Source organism: Micrasema longulum, unplaced genomic scaffold (genome assembly GCF_059751315.1).
Source record: "Micrasema longulum isolate JH-2025_06_02 unplaced genomic scaffold, ASM5975131v1 h1tg000614l, whole genome shotgun sequence".
In the NCBI taxonomy this organism is placed as follows: Eukaryota; Metazoa; Arthropoda; class Insecta; order Trichoptera; family Brachycentridae; genus Micrasema; species Micrasema longulum.
The window spans coordinates 507,594-523,805 of record NW_028277810.1 but is presented as its reverse complement, the minus strand read 5'-3'; the positions used below and the strand labels follow the sequence as shown (position 1 = coordinate 523,805).

The window sequence follows — 16,212 nt, the reverse complement described above, 5'->3', positions numbered from 1 at the left end:
AGGAAACAATAGGAGAAAAGGATGTAAAGAAAAATTTAAAAAAAAGGAAAACACGCATTACAAAGTTGGGGCTTGTGACTTTGACCTTTCAGCAGATAGCTCGGTTGACTTGAGTGGTGTTGAGCCACTCCAACAATAGACTTATTCAGTCACAATTTCGTTTCGTAAGTTCGTTCGTTCCTCATATATACATCTCACTCTAACACGATCAAAATCATATTTTGCTCTCATACGATACGAATGAACAGAATTAGGCCAAAGCTCTGCATCAGTTCTGTGCATGCGAGTAGGAGAATGGTGAGCGTAGTTTGTGCTATTGTTCTCAAACAAGGTCTTTTTCTTTTCTCCCTATCTATGAATATTGACCGGAGCTTCTCGCTATTATCCGTGGCCCTTTTAGTATTGTCAGATACAGATCTGGTGGCTTCCAGAAAGAATTTCAAGGCTTTTAAAAAGTTTTGTTATCACTTAGACTAATTGATCCTGTCCAATCAATTTAATCTCAGTCAGTGAAGAATTCATTTCCCTCTTTTCCTTAATCCAATGAAGTACATATTATGTACTTCAGAATTACCTTATTTCTACCAGATTGCAAAAACCTCCTTCAGGTAGCATTTCTCATCTGACAATGAGCAATTTTTCCTTGTATGTGGGCACTGCCAAGGAGACATGATGCGGTGTGCGGTATGTGGTGGGGAAGCCATTGTTCACACACTGCGACATGATTATTTACAAAATAGAATAATTACCAGCATCTTGTACCCTCCCGGAGTGAGGGTGGCGCCCCCCGGTAGGCTAGCCGAACGGGGGCCAGAGCCTGATGATGGCATGCCCCCAAAGACCCTCTGTAGGCCTGATTTGTCATTAGGGGATGACAAATTGTTTTGCTACAATGCAAAAATTATAAGAGTTAGTTACATACAATAAGCAAATCAATTTCTTACAAATACAAATAAGGCCTAAATATAAAGAAGCGTAATCTGCTAGTTGAAAAGTAATTATATTGTAGTTGTAGAAAACAATAAAAAATAAAAATTATTAGGAATATCTTAGAAAATTATTGTTTTTTATAAAATTTTTAATGGTGCTATTTTGAAAGCACAGCATTTAAAAATGGCAAAATTGTATTATTTCCTAACTTTTTATCAAGCTACAGCCTTAGTATCATTACCAAAGTACAAGTATGTATGTACATACACATGGTACCAAATTTATTAGCGTTCATATATTAGTGTGTGCAGCTTACCTTTCCGTGTGGCGTAGTGGACGTACGATGCACGTGAGCAGGAGGGGGAGGGGCTGTTGCTGTCACTGTCACTCCTGAGGGTGGCCCCTTGGCCGCCGGGTCCTGTAAAAGAGATAGAATAAAAGGCATTAGCGCCGTGAATTAATATACTAATTTATAATAGCAATGGCAACTGCTTAAATTAAATACCAATTTTAACTAAACCTAAATTCATTTTTACTATGGCAATTTATTTGTCAATAATACTTTTAATTTGTCCAAATTTTTGTAGAGAAGGTCTGGATTCAACTCCCTGGGAGCTGTTAACAGTAACATATTACACCAGAGATAAAGAACATTTTAGTGAAGGTAATATAGAAGTCTAGAGAACTAGAGTCGAATCCAGTCCTTGTCTACAAAAATTTGAACTCAAAATATTGTTGATAAATCCACCTGGTCCATGAAGTACAGAAATTTAAAATATACATTTTCAGGCGCTGCCTAGTACGTAGGTGAAATAATTCAATTAGATGAATCTCACCCGCATAAATGAAGGTTTCAGCTCTTTAATTTCACAAACATCAACGGATGAAAGAGTTGAAGGAGCATAGATGTTCAAATATGGGCAGAATGGTGAATGTTACACAGTGTGTAAAGTGGCCACTTAAACCAGCCAATGACAGGTCATAAGCCCTGTAGATGCCTAGACTTCTATATTACCTTCTGTAAAATGTTCTTTCTTTGTTGTAATATGCCATTTATTTGACATACCAATGGTATTTATATCAGTACTGGAAATTATGTCTATATTTTAAAATTTTATTATCATGTAAAGCATTGGATGCTTAGCATATTAATGATAGAACGTCGAGAGTCCTGTTGTAGGATGCACATTTTTTTATTATATGACGATTTCTGGACCTGCTAGCAAGACTCGTGAGTATGTAGTCCATTTCTTTTTCTGTTGGAAAGTTTTTTGATCATGTTTCTGCGATCAATCTAGATGTGATGGCTGCGATGCTGAATATAAATAATTAGAGTATGAGACCTTGGTTGGAGTCGGCTGAACATGAGCGGGTTGTTGCTGGGACTGTCGCAGCTTCTTGAGTAACACCAGTTTAGTTTCTTCCCTCCTCAGTTCCTCTCTCAGCTTCCTGAGCTCTCGCTCCTTCTCCCAAATCTGTGCTGACGATAGCTCCTAGACAAATTAAGTAAATGCTCAATAACACAATGAAAAGGATCGTTATATACATTTAAATTAGGTGTATCCGAGTCTAATTCCTTTACAATCGAGCAGGAAAATGATAAATGATCTCTTTTTCCTATTCAAATTATTGAATAATATAATAGATTGTTCCGAACTCTGTTAAGTTTTTTAACTTTTGTAACTCCCACATACACCTTCTACTTCTTCGTAATACTAATTATTCATTAAATTCGCCGGTTACTGGCTATAGCGTTGCAATTCAATAACTAAGGATCACATCGGCTCAGTGCTACCACTACTTTAGTGGAATAAAATAATATAATCAACTACCGTCCTCAATAAGGGATATAAAACCAATACAGAAGTATTTAAGAACGGTGGTGATTACATCAATATACGTTCATTGTACTTATGAGAAATATGGTGAGTGATGATAGCGGGGTGATCCATCGTCATTTATTTATTTAAATGTACAATACAGCACTTCTGCCAATTAAAATGTACATAAATTATATACTCGGTAATTAAAAAAACATGTTTTAAAAAAAAAGCACAATAGATTCTAAGGTCCATAAAAACAATAATTAACAAAGACGAATAAGCCACTAATACACATTATGATACATAGTTAGAGAGGAAAAGTTGAAAACTGGTAATCCCAGCATGCCGAAGATCCACATCGGTCATTTGACGGAATATAAAAATATTTGAGCGAGTGATAGTGGATCGCCTTGATGTCATGCCTATGGGTGTGATACCCTTCCGATGCCTCACCACACACACATCACACAACTTCCATCATTTTGGAACAGGTATACCTACTTAGATAGATGCAATAAACACAAACATGATGTAGTTTTTATTTTAATATTTCAAAGTACATTGATGATTTAGATCTATTTTATCCTCAGCTCCTTATAGCCAAGTTTCTTGAAGTGTATGAAAAAATTATTCATTTGAAAAGCTACAAATTCAGGTGGCAAAATCAATGATGGCGTTGTTATGTGTTGTGATAGATTTCCAGTATCTGAGTAGTCATATTTTTCAAAAGTGAGTATGTTTTAACAGATATGGGGTTCTCCTTTTTTTGTGGACATAATGAGTTATTTGATATTTACTGTTATGTTTCTTATTTCTTCATTTTTTACATCTTCACATTTGTTTTAGGAGAAAACCACAGATAACTACTTTAATAAAAATGTACAATTTAGAATCCTGAATACACATCTTTTAAAAGTAATAAAACTTTACCTTTAATGGCAGCAAAACTGGTTCATTTTCGTTCTCATTATCGGAGGAGAACTCATCAGTGTCCATTTTGTCTCCAGAAGCTGATATTGGCTGAACCGATATATCATTCTTCTTTATTCCATCTCTACTGAATGACAGGTCACCTGCAGCACCGAAATATCACAATTCAATATGCTGACAACACACAATGATATAAAAAAAATTGCTCAAAGTAATTATGCATGGTAAAATTATTCGAGTCATCAAAAAATATGCTTGACTACTCGTAAAAATTATAGTGTGCATGTTGAAATATTTTATTTATAAAAATAAACATGTATTTAAAGGAATCTGTAAGAAAATTGTCAGTACAAATTCTGTCTTTATTTTATTGTAAAGTAATACATATTTGCAATTCAACCAAATATTTCTTTATATCTATTTTTTGTCAGTTGTAAATAACCAAATTAGACAATATAAAACCAGTAGTAATGAGTCCATGATGCTACTATAGGACCAAAATCTGACTAAAATTCTACTAAATCAAATGCCAAAATTACTGTTGTTAATTAAAGTACATTTTTGCCCATAATTTTAATGCATATAATTATTATATTAACAGATTACAGTAGTACTTCATTTTTCCGAACTCCGGTCATCTGAATCGCTAAGTTTCAGACCTTGAATTAAGGACCTCACTGCTCGTTAATGAGTTTCTTCATCGAAGCAATTAACTTTGATGGACATGTCAAGTAAGTTTTTTAGAGTATCTTAGAGAGAGTTATCTTAGAGTTTATTTTGCATTTTCTTTTAAAACATTGCCTTTATTTAATGGTTAACCCATTATCTGGATTTTGCGTACCCAGATAACGTCTGGCACTCATTAATCTGGATGGTTGTAGTTTTACTGTACTTATGTGTTTAGGAATCTTTCATTTTCTCAATTTTTCATACAAATTTGTAAATAAAAAGGTGAAATTTTATGAAGAGCTTTTTTTTATCATATTTTTTCAAGGTTAAAAAAGTATAAAATTGAGTACGGAAATAAGCTATACAATTTAAAAGGATTTATTCTGTTTTACAGACAAATTCATGCAATGTAATGACATTAAGAAGATAACCTATACACTATACATAATGTAAATTTTTAGGAAATTCACCAATTATACAATAGAGATCCATAAATTTCCTAAATTAAACAAAACACACAAAGGTACAAATAATGTTTCTAATACGGATTTTCTAATTTGGAAGAAGACAAGATAATAATAAAAATATTTGCATGCAGTGGGGTTTCATAAGATACACAATAACTAATACTTTTATATATGAACTGTGTAAATTAAAAAATATAATAAAAACATACAAGAAAAGTTTATTTTGAAAATATGTAAATATTCACATATGGACGATGGAAAGGCAAAGTTTAGGACATGTAGCAATTTTACAGAAGAGCCAATTCGTTCTATCGTCAATATGTTTCAAAATGTCAAAATGAAAAATCAGTTTATTTAGTACAGTGGCAGTTTGGATTTTTTAAAGTGGGAATAACCATTATGATTGAAAAATAACTTTTCAAGCTGAAATAATTTGCAAACTATGATCTTCTGAATACTGCAGACAGCAATGATAATTACATACTTGAAATTACCTTCAATTTACGGTCACTTTTTACCACTTACATATTTACATCTATTATTGCTTATCAATAACTATACAGGGTGTCCTTTAAACCCTGTCGCATTCGAAACTACGATGATCAGTATAGACAAGAAGACATATTAGCATATTTAAAAATATATTTAGAACAAAGATTTTTTTAAAAATAAAATATTTGAAAGAACAAATGTTTGCTTACTTCTGCGGGGCAGAAGTGAGGGGAGCGTGGCGCAGTATCAGACTTACTTTCTTTCGTTTCTCCCCTGCAGAAGTAAGCAACCATTTGCTTTTTTTGGTATTATTTTTTTAAAATTTTATTTGTTCTAAAAAAATATTTTAACGTGCCAATATGTCTTCTTACTCATACTAATCATCGTGGTTTCGGATGTGACAGGGTTTAATGAACATCCTGTATTTAAGTTTTTGTTTCAAGTAGCTCATATTTAATCATAAACACGATCCAGTACTAATGTTTTAAATCGGGTTGTAGTCCCGTGGCTAGTGTCTCGGACTCACGGACCGAAGGTCCGTAGTTCGAATCCCACTCTACCCCAACTTGATTCCATTTTCTAATAGTGAGTTATTTACAACTCGTTGAAAATGGCCCACATAATTAAATATTTGGGTAAATCATAAGAACGCAAATATTTCTTTAAAAAAAAAAATGTATGTTTCTTTCAGACCTGAAGTTAAAATTAAAATTATGCTATGAAATTTTGTGATAACTGGATATTGCTAAGAACAAAGGAAAATCGAGTTTCCGAGAAAAGCCACCCTCACGTTAGTGCTGGTCAGGATTATGTTTATACAAATAAAAATACTCTTACAATTTTTAAACTATATAAATTATGTTTTCTTAATCCACTGTTTTTTTTCGTATAGACCACCCTCTCATCCAACAGATTTTAACTCTTAAAGGGCTTTGCTAAAAAAATATTTTGGGAAAAATGCTATAACATCGTGTTACATTAAGCAAAGACAGAATATTCTGAAGTTCAGACATTTGAAAAAAAAAACATAGATATACTGTTTAATAATTTACAAAAATAATAACAAAATTTTGGTCTGTTATAGCAAAATAAATTTTGAATCATAATCACGCTGGTCATTTAACTAGCGTGCGCTCCTGCGCACTGCCAATAAACTACTGATTTGAACGAATGAAAAAAACACACACGACTGATGATTTCCTTGTCTTATGCATGGTACATGTATCTATCGTGCTGTCTGGATGCTGTAGTCTCTTTCACGCAAAGTTTTTTCTTCCTTGTTATTGCGGACGATAAGACGCATCGGACCAGGAGACCCAAAACCCCCCTAAAACTTATCTATCAATTTATAGAAAAAAAAAATGTTTTGGATGATAAGACGCATCGGACCATAAGACGCACCTCAATTTTCAGAGTAAAAAAATGCATCTTATGGTCCGAAAAATACGGTTAGTTCTATACTCGTACTCTTTCTTGTACAGTTAAACAGATTTATCGTTGTATTGGCATCCTTTTCATCAATTTAATTATTCTTCGCATAGCAAGGATAAATATTTTTTAATAGCAAGGATAATTATTTTTTATATTAAAATCCTGCATATTTATACAAATTTTATTTTCCAAATTCGGTGTGAATCCATTTGAAGATTATAAAAAATACAACTTCATCATAAATAAGAGAGATATATCAAGTATTGCACCTATGTAGACTCGTGTTACATCATAGCCACACAAAAGTTGAAAAAGATTGCACAAAAACCAGTATATTTAAAATGCGCTTGTGAGTACTGTAAATCGACCTGTACCTGATAGTAATCAATTATTTTATAATGATCCACACTGTACTGAATAAACTGTTTTTTTTATTTTTTTTATGAGAAATACAGCTAAGGCGAATATGAAATTTTACTGATAGAAAACTGTAAAGCAAATGAAGGAGAGTCTACCGTGAAATATGTACCAAGAGTAATATGTTGCTAGATGGTAAATAAAGTTAATTTCAATATGTCAGGAACAAATACCTGTCCAAATGAGATTAATTTTATTGGCATCAGGAGACAGATCATAACTCTTCTTTGGAAAACCTTTAAAAACAGAAATACTAACTAAATAAAACACAATTAGAAACATGCAGATATTTTTCATCAACGACAAAATAACAATGTTTTGTAGATACTTTATGATACTCCATTGACAATCATTTTTCTTTAAAGCACAACCACTTTGATTTCGTCTTAGTTTTATTTTTAAACCATTGAGCACTTTCTCCGCAAGAGACATCTTCAAATATATTGCGTTTTCAAGTGACCTTAAAAGAGAAATTTCTCAACAATGTTTGAGTATGTCCAAATGCTAGCAAAATGGCTGGATTTCCTCCCTAGAGAGTTATTCATATTTTAATTTATTTCAACAGAGAGGGTAAACATTTTTGAGAAGGGAATATGGAAGTCTAGGCATTTACAGGGCTTATGACCTGTCATTGGCTGGTTTAAGTGGCCACATTACACACTGTGTAACATTCAATATTCTGCCCATGTTTGAACATCCATATTTCCTCAACTCTTCCATCTGTTGACTTTTCAGGCGTTGCCTAGTAGGTGATTTGGTTCAGCCGGATGAATCTGAGTTTCAGCACTTTTACTTCACAAAAGCCAACAGATGGAAAAGTTGAGGAAATATGGATGTTCAAACATGGACAGAATGGTGAATGTTACACAGTGTGTAAGGTGGCCACTTAAACCAGCCAATGACAGGTCATAAGCCCTGTAAATGCCTAGACTTCCATATTCCCCTCTCAAAAATAATTTTCCTCTCTGGAGAAATTTCTCTTTTGTTGCCCCAAGAGTGTTCAATGTCCTGGATGGACTTATCAAGTTTTCCAAAAGGAAAGCCATTTTCAGGAGAATTTTTTAAATTAAAAAAAAAAATTAATTGACAGACTTATGCAGTCCATTATATTGTTATAGTTGTACATGTTTGGATTTTGTCTAAGGGAAGAGACCATTACAGGAGACTGCTGCAAGACATTGCATAGATTAATATACTTTTAAGCGTGTTGTCCAAATGTTAATTAAAATTTATGTTTATGTAATAATTTTTATTTTTAGTATTCTTTATAATATGCATGCTTCCGCTTTCCATGATGTTGTATCCCAACTCAACACAGGGCTCTTGGCCTCATAGAGTTAGGGATACGTTATTATTTTTTATGTAATATGTATCTTTATATGAATAAATAAATAATATTCACTTTCAAAAATTAAGATTACTATTTTTTAAAATACTTCAAACAGATTTATTTGTGAATCGTATAATCAATTGACATTCGTGCAGTCATCAAATATTAAATCACATAAACATGCCAAATTTGAGGATGCAGAAAAAAAACCCAGTTTATATGAAAAAAATTATAAATAACAGAAAATCTGTTTCATGAGTAATTAGATAAATTTTTTTATTTTTATAATAGAAATTAAAGATGAGTGATACTTAAATACACATATTCGAAATAACCAGTGACCGGTTTCATCGCTTTTGCAACATCTTCGAGACTGGTATCTTTGATATAATATATTGATAAAATTACTCATAAAAATGTGTTTGTCATAAGATGTTAACAAAAGTTGCGTCCGTTTTATCCAAATTTAACAATGAGCATTAAATGTAAAACAAAATGGTAAAGGTTTGTCATTTGAAAGAAAATTTTCTGCTCTATAAGATATTATGTTTACTTTGTTACATATATTACTTTATTTGATTACAAGACTTTAAAATGGAATGTCAAGTAGACAAAAGTGAGCATTTTCGACGCCTACCTTTTGTTCACGTTCAATCTAGGGAATAAAGGAGAAAACAAATAAGGCGAATACATCATGCCATTTTATAAGAAAGGCATTCTTATTTAATGTCGACCCCGATAAATCTCTTATTATTTTACAGCAAATTGGTCAACAATGTATTCTCCATATTTGTTTTCCCCTTTATTCTTCGATTAAATGCGAACTTCTGTTCTGTTGGAGGTGTCAAAAATGCCCACTTTCGTCTACTTGACATTCCATTTTGGAGGCTTGTTATCAAAAAAAAAAAAAAATGTTATGTAAAAGCAAACACAATACCTTGTAGAGCAGAAGATATTCTTTTAAAAGACGTATAACCTTTACCATTTTTTTTTTCCTTTCGGTGCTCAGTTTTAAATTTGGAAAAAAGCCTACACAACTTACGTTTTTTTATTTTTTTATTAATAAAATGGCGTTACATATTATTAAAATTTTTATAAAAAAAAAAAAGTATAAAAGAACATAAGGTTGATATTTACTCACTTGGCTTGGGTGGTGGGGGTTTGGCAGGAAGTAAGACAATGTCAGGGAATTCGGCATAACTTCGCTGATCAGTTCTTGGCCGAAGAACTCTTCTACCACCCTGGAAGAATAAAGTGCGAAGATTGAGCCAGATGAATTTAAAAAAAGCTTTTTTTGTAACAAAGAATACAATGGACTGGCTATGCTAACTTCCATCGAGTAAAATTCGGTACATCTAAAGAAAAAGGGGCAAATCACAGAAGGAGAGATTTTTCTTTCCGCTTATGCTGAAAAAAAATTGTGACCTTTTTTGAATTTCAGACATGAAAGATTTTCGGTGTATGTTTTTCAAAGATGAATATTATTCATTCTTAAAAAAACAAGGGCAATCTTTTTTGTCTTTTAATTTGTTTCCATAACTTACAAAAATTTCAACATTTTTCACCTAAAAGCAAATAAAAATCTCATTAAATTTGGTAGATAGTTTCTCTTAATCTGTGAGGTTGGCAACTATGCAATAAGTTGAACACGGCCTTATTTCGTTTCATTATTTCATTCATATTCTGTGTGCACATACACAAATAAAGGGTACATGGCAAAAACGAGCTCATTGAAGCATTCGTTGCATTTTGATTGTTTTTTTTCTAGCCATGGATGAGCCAATTTTTGCCGTGCTTCAAATATTATGTAAAAACCTGCGTGAAATTTAAAGTGATTCAAAGTGCCTAAAGACGGGCTTAGTTTGCCGCTCTAATTAGGTCCTTCAGGTGGTTGTGGCTCAAAATAAATAAATAAAATTATAAGCTCACTAACGATACAAACCTGATGAAGGGGCGGGTGTGCTGGAGTAATGGTTAATCCACTGGCCGTTAGCGCCCTCAGTTCACTCAGCTCTGGGGGAAGGGGCCTGGAAAATATTGTACTACTTTTCAGTTTTAATCTCTTCTTCAATTAAGAGTAAAAAATTACAACGACAATAAAGGCCATAAAAAAAAATTAAAAAACAAATTAACTGTGGATCACTTTATTAATCTATATATCTATGGGCGGGGGAACAATCACATTTGTTTTTTTTTTTTAATTTGCTCATCTTGTAGTATGCAACTATATTCACACGTGTTTCAAAACACGTAAGTCAAATAACGTTATCAATGTACTTTCCCACACAAAAATAATTTATTAGTTTAACCTTAAAATTAGTGAACCTTTTCTAACTTTTTGCCTTAAACGACGTAACATTGAAGAGTTGTCACCTAACTATGTATTCCTGATTGATAGCAATAATCCAATTCCTATAAGTATGGAGAAAAAAATTATATTCTTTCGATGTTAGATTTAATTCCTGCAATATTTGAGACACAAAACAAACTCCGGAAAAGTAAGGCATTTTGACTTATGAGATTGTTTCCCCACCCATAAATATATTTCTTGAAATACTGCACAAGAGTCAGTAGGGGGGTTTTTGGATTCGAATTAAATATCATGAAATGTCTTCGGGAGCATGGTACACAAATAAAACTATTTTTGAAAAACGCGGAACGTACCGCTACAGAATTTTTTTTTCTGATACTTTGTCTAAAAAAATAACAAAAACAGTTCAGTTTTGAAGTGCAAAAACAGGACAACGAAAGGTCGATTTTGTTTTATCTAACAAAAGGTCCGACATGCAGTTGTCTTTTTCGCACAGTATTGGGGAGGCATCTACAAGATAGTGATGAAAAAACAATGTTCAAATACTTATTTATCGAAATTCCCTGTCACCGCACATCCTCACAATTTATGTAATCCGAAACACAAAAATAATAATGTATTTGTACATATCTAATTTTAACCAAATACAATGGTTGATATCAAACTTTAGATTGTGTTAATTTAATCTATATACGAGTAAAAGCAAAGCATTGCTGGGTTCAGGTGGTTTAATTATAAAAGGTAAAATACGTCATAAAACTGTTCACCAGTAACCGGGTTTTGTTATTAATTTATTTTATTTATTCATATTTTTTTCCATTATAAACTATGATAAATAATAAAAATAATGTGACCTCACTGGGGTTACCCATGTCGAGGACACTTTAACAATATACTTTTTTTTTTAAATATTTTTACATTTGAGAATAAACAAAGAAGACTTGATAAACAGAGATAATTAACAAAATGACAGTTTTAAACACTAACAACACCAGACTGAGGATATCATTCTGAAAAGATCCAGGAAAAAAGAGAAAGTATATGATGGAAACCGAAGTTATACTTAGGTTAATTTAAAGTAAGGTTTTGTTATTATTTTAATGGTAAGCATATTTTAAAATTTCGTAAATGTCTCATTAAAAAATCTTAAGGGTGAATCTTAATAGGGTAACTATAATTATGAATGTATCCATAATGAGGAAGATCAGTGGTTTTTTAACCTTTTTTATTTGTAAATAGACTATTAAACTAAGCCAATTTTTTTTTAAAATTTTATATATCGTATTATCAGCGATATGATTATTTCAAAGTTTTGTATTTCTCAAACTACTCCGCGTGTGACATCTCAAGTTCTCTTCCGCTTCTTCTCGGTTAGTTCTGCTGATTGGTCCATTGACGATAAGTAAACCATAAATCTTCCACAATTCTCTTATCACTGGTTGATTCATATGAACTAGTGACATCGTTCAAAGTAGTTCATTCTAATATTTTTTCATACGTTTCCAAGAAACTTTGGCATATAATTTAATGCTTAATTTTTACCACAAGTGAGAAAACTTTTTTTTGTATTGAATTTCCCGTAGGGCTGAAGTTCCCCATCAAATTAAATAAACTAAAGAAACATTCAGCAAACAAACATCTCATTCTAACCGTTCTTATTTTATATTGCCATCTTCACCTGGGCATTGCCTGCGTTCTAGCTGATTTTGGACGAAATGTTCTGATATTCAAGTACATACGATGCGTTTCGTCTATTACTTTCTCATACAAAAATGCAAAGAGATGACATTCGCTTCGGGACAATCACAGAAATGACCCACAAATTTAAGATAAAATTAATATGGCAGATTTGACAACGCACGTGAGGCGATTTTACGAATAGTATTCAACATATGTATAAAAATATGAAGATTAATAGGTACATGTATATTTAAACGCATTTAAAAAAATAATATTTTAAAACCTAATTACATTATATTATCTACTTTCTTGATCATTTTTTTATAAATTAGTAGGAAATTTAGGAGGGTCATTGACCCAATGGACATAAGGAAAAGCCGCCACTGGTCTTAAGTCGACTATACCTAGCAAATAAAGTCTGAAAACTAAGTAGACATTTATTATAGTTGTTGAAATAATTATCACAATACACAACGGTTCTTATTGATATGTTTGTGCTAATTGTTTACTCAGACATTTTTTACTCTATTTACCTATAAAATATTTTGATGTTATTTACTTACCTAACACTTAAGTCCACTACTGATTCATCTGTGTCCATTTTTTCCATCTGAAAAAGAAATCATAAAACTTGTATTATAATTAAGTAAAACCTATTAATGCAGCACAATACATGTAATACAATTAAACTATATATTTATTTTGAGTTTAATCACTTTATTGCATGTGCAAGAGTTTTCCGGTTGGTGTCACCAGTCAATTAATAAATTATTTTATAGTATCTAGAGTCGACTATTATAATGATATCTACAGGTATACCAATTAAAAAAATGATTCGCCTACAGTCTGTATTAATAAATAAACAAATCTGTGTCCAGGTGGATAAAAAAAATTATGTGTGTGAAAAAGAACTGAAATCTTGGACGAATGTTTTTGGCTCAATGGCTACTCTCCTAAAAATAAAAAATATATCCTAAAGAAGAAAATCGAGTGGAGATATGTCCGTCTCGTAGTGTAGTGGTTGGCAAATCCGCCTACCATGCTTAAGGTTCCAGGTTCAATTCATGGCAGGGTCAATGTTAAATATTTTACCTAAAGTTGGTTTTATGCTGTGATATTTTGCTGCTTCTGGACTGGCACAGTGAAAACCAAATGCTGCCTATTTAACACCTGGATAACACCTATTCTCCTCTACGGATGCGAATCGTGGCATCTCACTAAGGCCCAAAACAGACATCTCAGAAAAATCTTGGGTGTGCTGTGGTTTGAATTTGTAAGGAACAGACGCAGAATACTGTGACAACTGTCATCGAGCAGAGGCGATATGGTTGGCTGGGCCATATATTACGGATGCCTCCTAAGAGCCTTGACCACGCTCGCCTACATTGCAAGGTATGGGGTTCTCGAAGTCCTGAACGTCCGCTACTGACTGTTCGTCGGCAGTTTATGTAAGAACTACGGGACGCGAATCTGACTTGGGAGGACGAGCAGGAGCTGACAGCCAACAGAGATACATAATGACTACATATTATGATATAGTCGAAAATAAATCTTTAATTGATGAAAATATTTGATAAACAGTTTCTTAATTGATTTTCAATTGGGATTTTCTTTAATAAGTATTTACACTGATCATTAAATTAAATGTATAAAAATATATATGTAAATATTATTAACTTTTAAGTTTGCGAATTTGCTTCATTTTGATTGTTTAGCCAATTTATAAATCGAAATATAAAAACATCGCGTTTATTAATTACTATTTACAAAAGAACGCATCTATGAATTAAGGTTATAAAAATGTTAGCATCATCAATAATGGAAGTTTCACTTTGATCACAACAACATCCAACCTAGCGTAGTGATCTAATTAATATGCAAATTAGAAAACGCTCAATTTATCAATATATTCCAGTCAAAGGAGGGTTAAGATCAACATTTCTCAGTATAAACAATGTGCATAACTAATTTAAAAACGCGGAATGAGTATAAGAAAATATATAAAATTAATATTTGTTTATATTACAAACCTTAATGAATCCTAGTAATTAATTATATTGAATGAGCATAGCGGTAGAAGAGATCGATAGGGACCACAATAGCAGGTAATCGCCAAATTATTGCTGTCAAAATTAATGTCCACTTGTTTTTAAACACAAAATATAACAACAGCATAAACAAACTGCGGTATTTTATCGAGTATTAAATCATAAAATTGTATTTTAAACAATATTGTGACATATCAATCGCCGAATAATATTTCTGTCCCCGTGCAATTCGACGCACAATTCCAAAGATAAAATAATTGAACATTTATCGGCTAATTATTACAGTGTTGTACTTGTTTCTTGTTTAGGGTTCTCAAAAGGTCAACGATATCACTGATGCTGTGTTTGACATCTACCAGTACTTACCTGCACATATTTACTTAATGTAAGGAGTTCCACACACCAAACTTCATAATTAACTAACGCTAAAAAAATTAGACAATAAAAAAACTTTATTATGAAGAACAAATATTTTTTAAGAAAAATGGCAAATTTGGGTGTGGTTTATAATATTTTATAAAGTGTCAACTAGTCAAATCAATTTAAAATTGTAAAAATTCAACATCTAGTTTGAATGTCTTTAATTATTTTTAATTTACTTTTTATTTATTTCATCGAATACATTTTTTTGTTGGATATTTTGTCCTTTCACGGCTTGCAAATAATTTATTTATTTAACCTGTAATGTAGAAATAAAAAAAAAGGTGAATAAAATTTTGTATGTATGAATTTATAATTCTGATAGCTACTTAATCTATTTCGAGACATAAGAAATAAATTATAAATCACAATAAAGAACATTACATGAAGATACAAAGAACGTGATTAAACATGTTTTTTTTATTTATTAAAATGTTTTCTTGTATAATTACATAGGTTTATACCAGTGAATAATAATATAACAAAATGATATTTAAAAAAAATCACATAGGAATAGCCTGTGCATGAGCATACCTACTTGGCATAAAAGAATAAGAATAGCCCAGAAAGAGCGTCGAATCATATTTGAATACATATCGGACTGTGTCCAAAAATCCCCCTACTTTGCCCCACTTTCACCGCGCGCTTTCGTGAAGTCACCGTGTACTGTTGCCAGATGGGAAAAATATAATTATAACACAAATGTAATGTAAAAAAAAAGTTAATTTCTCTAAAATCATGTGCGCGGAAATATTGATTGAGACAACGGAGTAGATAAGTAAAAAAGGGTCATTTTATAAAGGTTATTGAATTAACGAACTTAGAACTCAAAATATAAAGCAAATTTTATTTTACATAACACGGATATTTTTATTTCGTGTTAAATAATGTTTGATGTTTTTAAGATAATGTCGGTCAAATGTCCACGATAGAGTTGTTTAATCCAAGGTGCAATTTTCAATAGTTATTTTATAAGATGAGCAAAGTAGGTTAAACAAATTCACTACCCTGGTAACACTAACGAAACGTCCATTTTGTTTTCTTCGACAATCAGACAGACGGAAAAAAAAAATTAAGTAATGTATTTGCTACATACACATTAATTTACTAATTACACATGAAATGTGATCCCATACTGTTTCTTTCCTATCCTAGCAGTATTTTTACACTTTAAAAGGACAACACGGCATAGTTGAATTTAAATCAGGAGTTGCGTACTGAGCGACCTCTACAAAGAAACTATTAATGGGTCAAAATTACTCTT

The 16,212-nt window shown here is 32.0% G+C and overlaps 1 protein-coding gene across 11 annotated transcripts in view; it reads right to left on the bottom strand.

The window, feature by feature from the left end:
* Positions 1 to 14,787, bottom strand: part of simj (transcriptional repressor p66-beta simjang) — a 33,956-nt gene extending 19,169 nt beyond the window's left edge. For 2 of the 11 annotated variants that reach the window (XM_088228886.1, XM_088228888.1), the window contains exons 1-9: positions 14,511 to 14,778; positions 13,044 to 13,090; positions 10,423 to 10,531; positions 9,631 to 9,730; positions 7,333 to 7,395; positions 3,684 to 3,826; positions 2,274 to 2,423; positions 1,247 to 1,348; positions 750 to 887 (exon numbers count right to left, since the gene is read on the bottom strand). In XM_088228886.1, the coding sequence (XP_088085012.1) occupies positions 750 to 887; positions 1,247 to 1,348; positions 2,274 to 2,423; positions 3,684 to 3,826; positions 7,333 to 7,395; positions 9,631 to 9,730; positions 10,423 to 10,531; positions 13,044 to 13,090 (852 nt within the window). In that variant the 5' untranslated portion in view covers positions 14,511 to 14,778. Of the gene's footprint in view, positions 1 to 749; positions 888 to 1,246; positions 1,349 to 2,273; positions 2,424 to 3,683; positions 3,827 to 7,332; positions 7,396 to 9,630; positions 9,731 to 10,422; positions 10,532 to 13,043; positions 13,091 to 14,510 lie in introns of all 11 variants that reach the window. The other 9 variants (XM_088228889.1, XM_088228896.1, XM_088228891.1 and 6 more) reach the window with 7 other exon arrangements.
* Between the last annotated feature and the right edge of the window lie 1,425 nt (positions 14,788 to 16,212).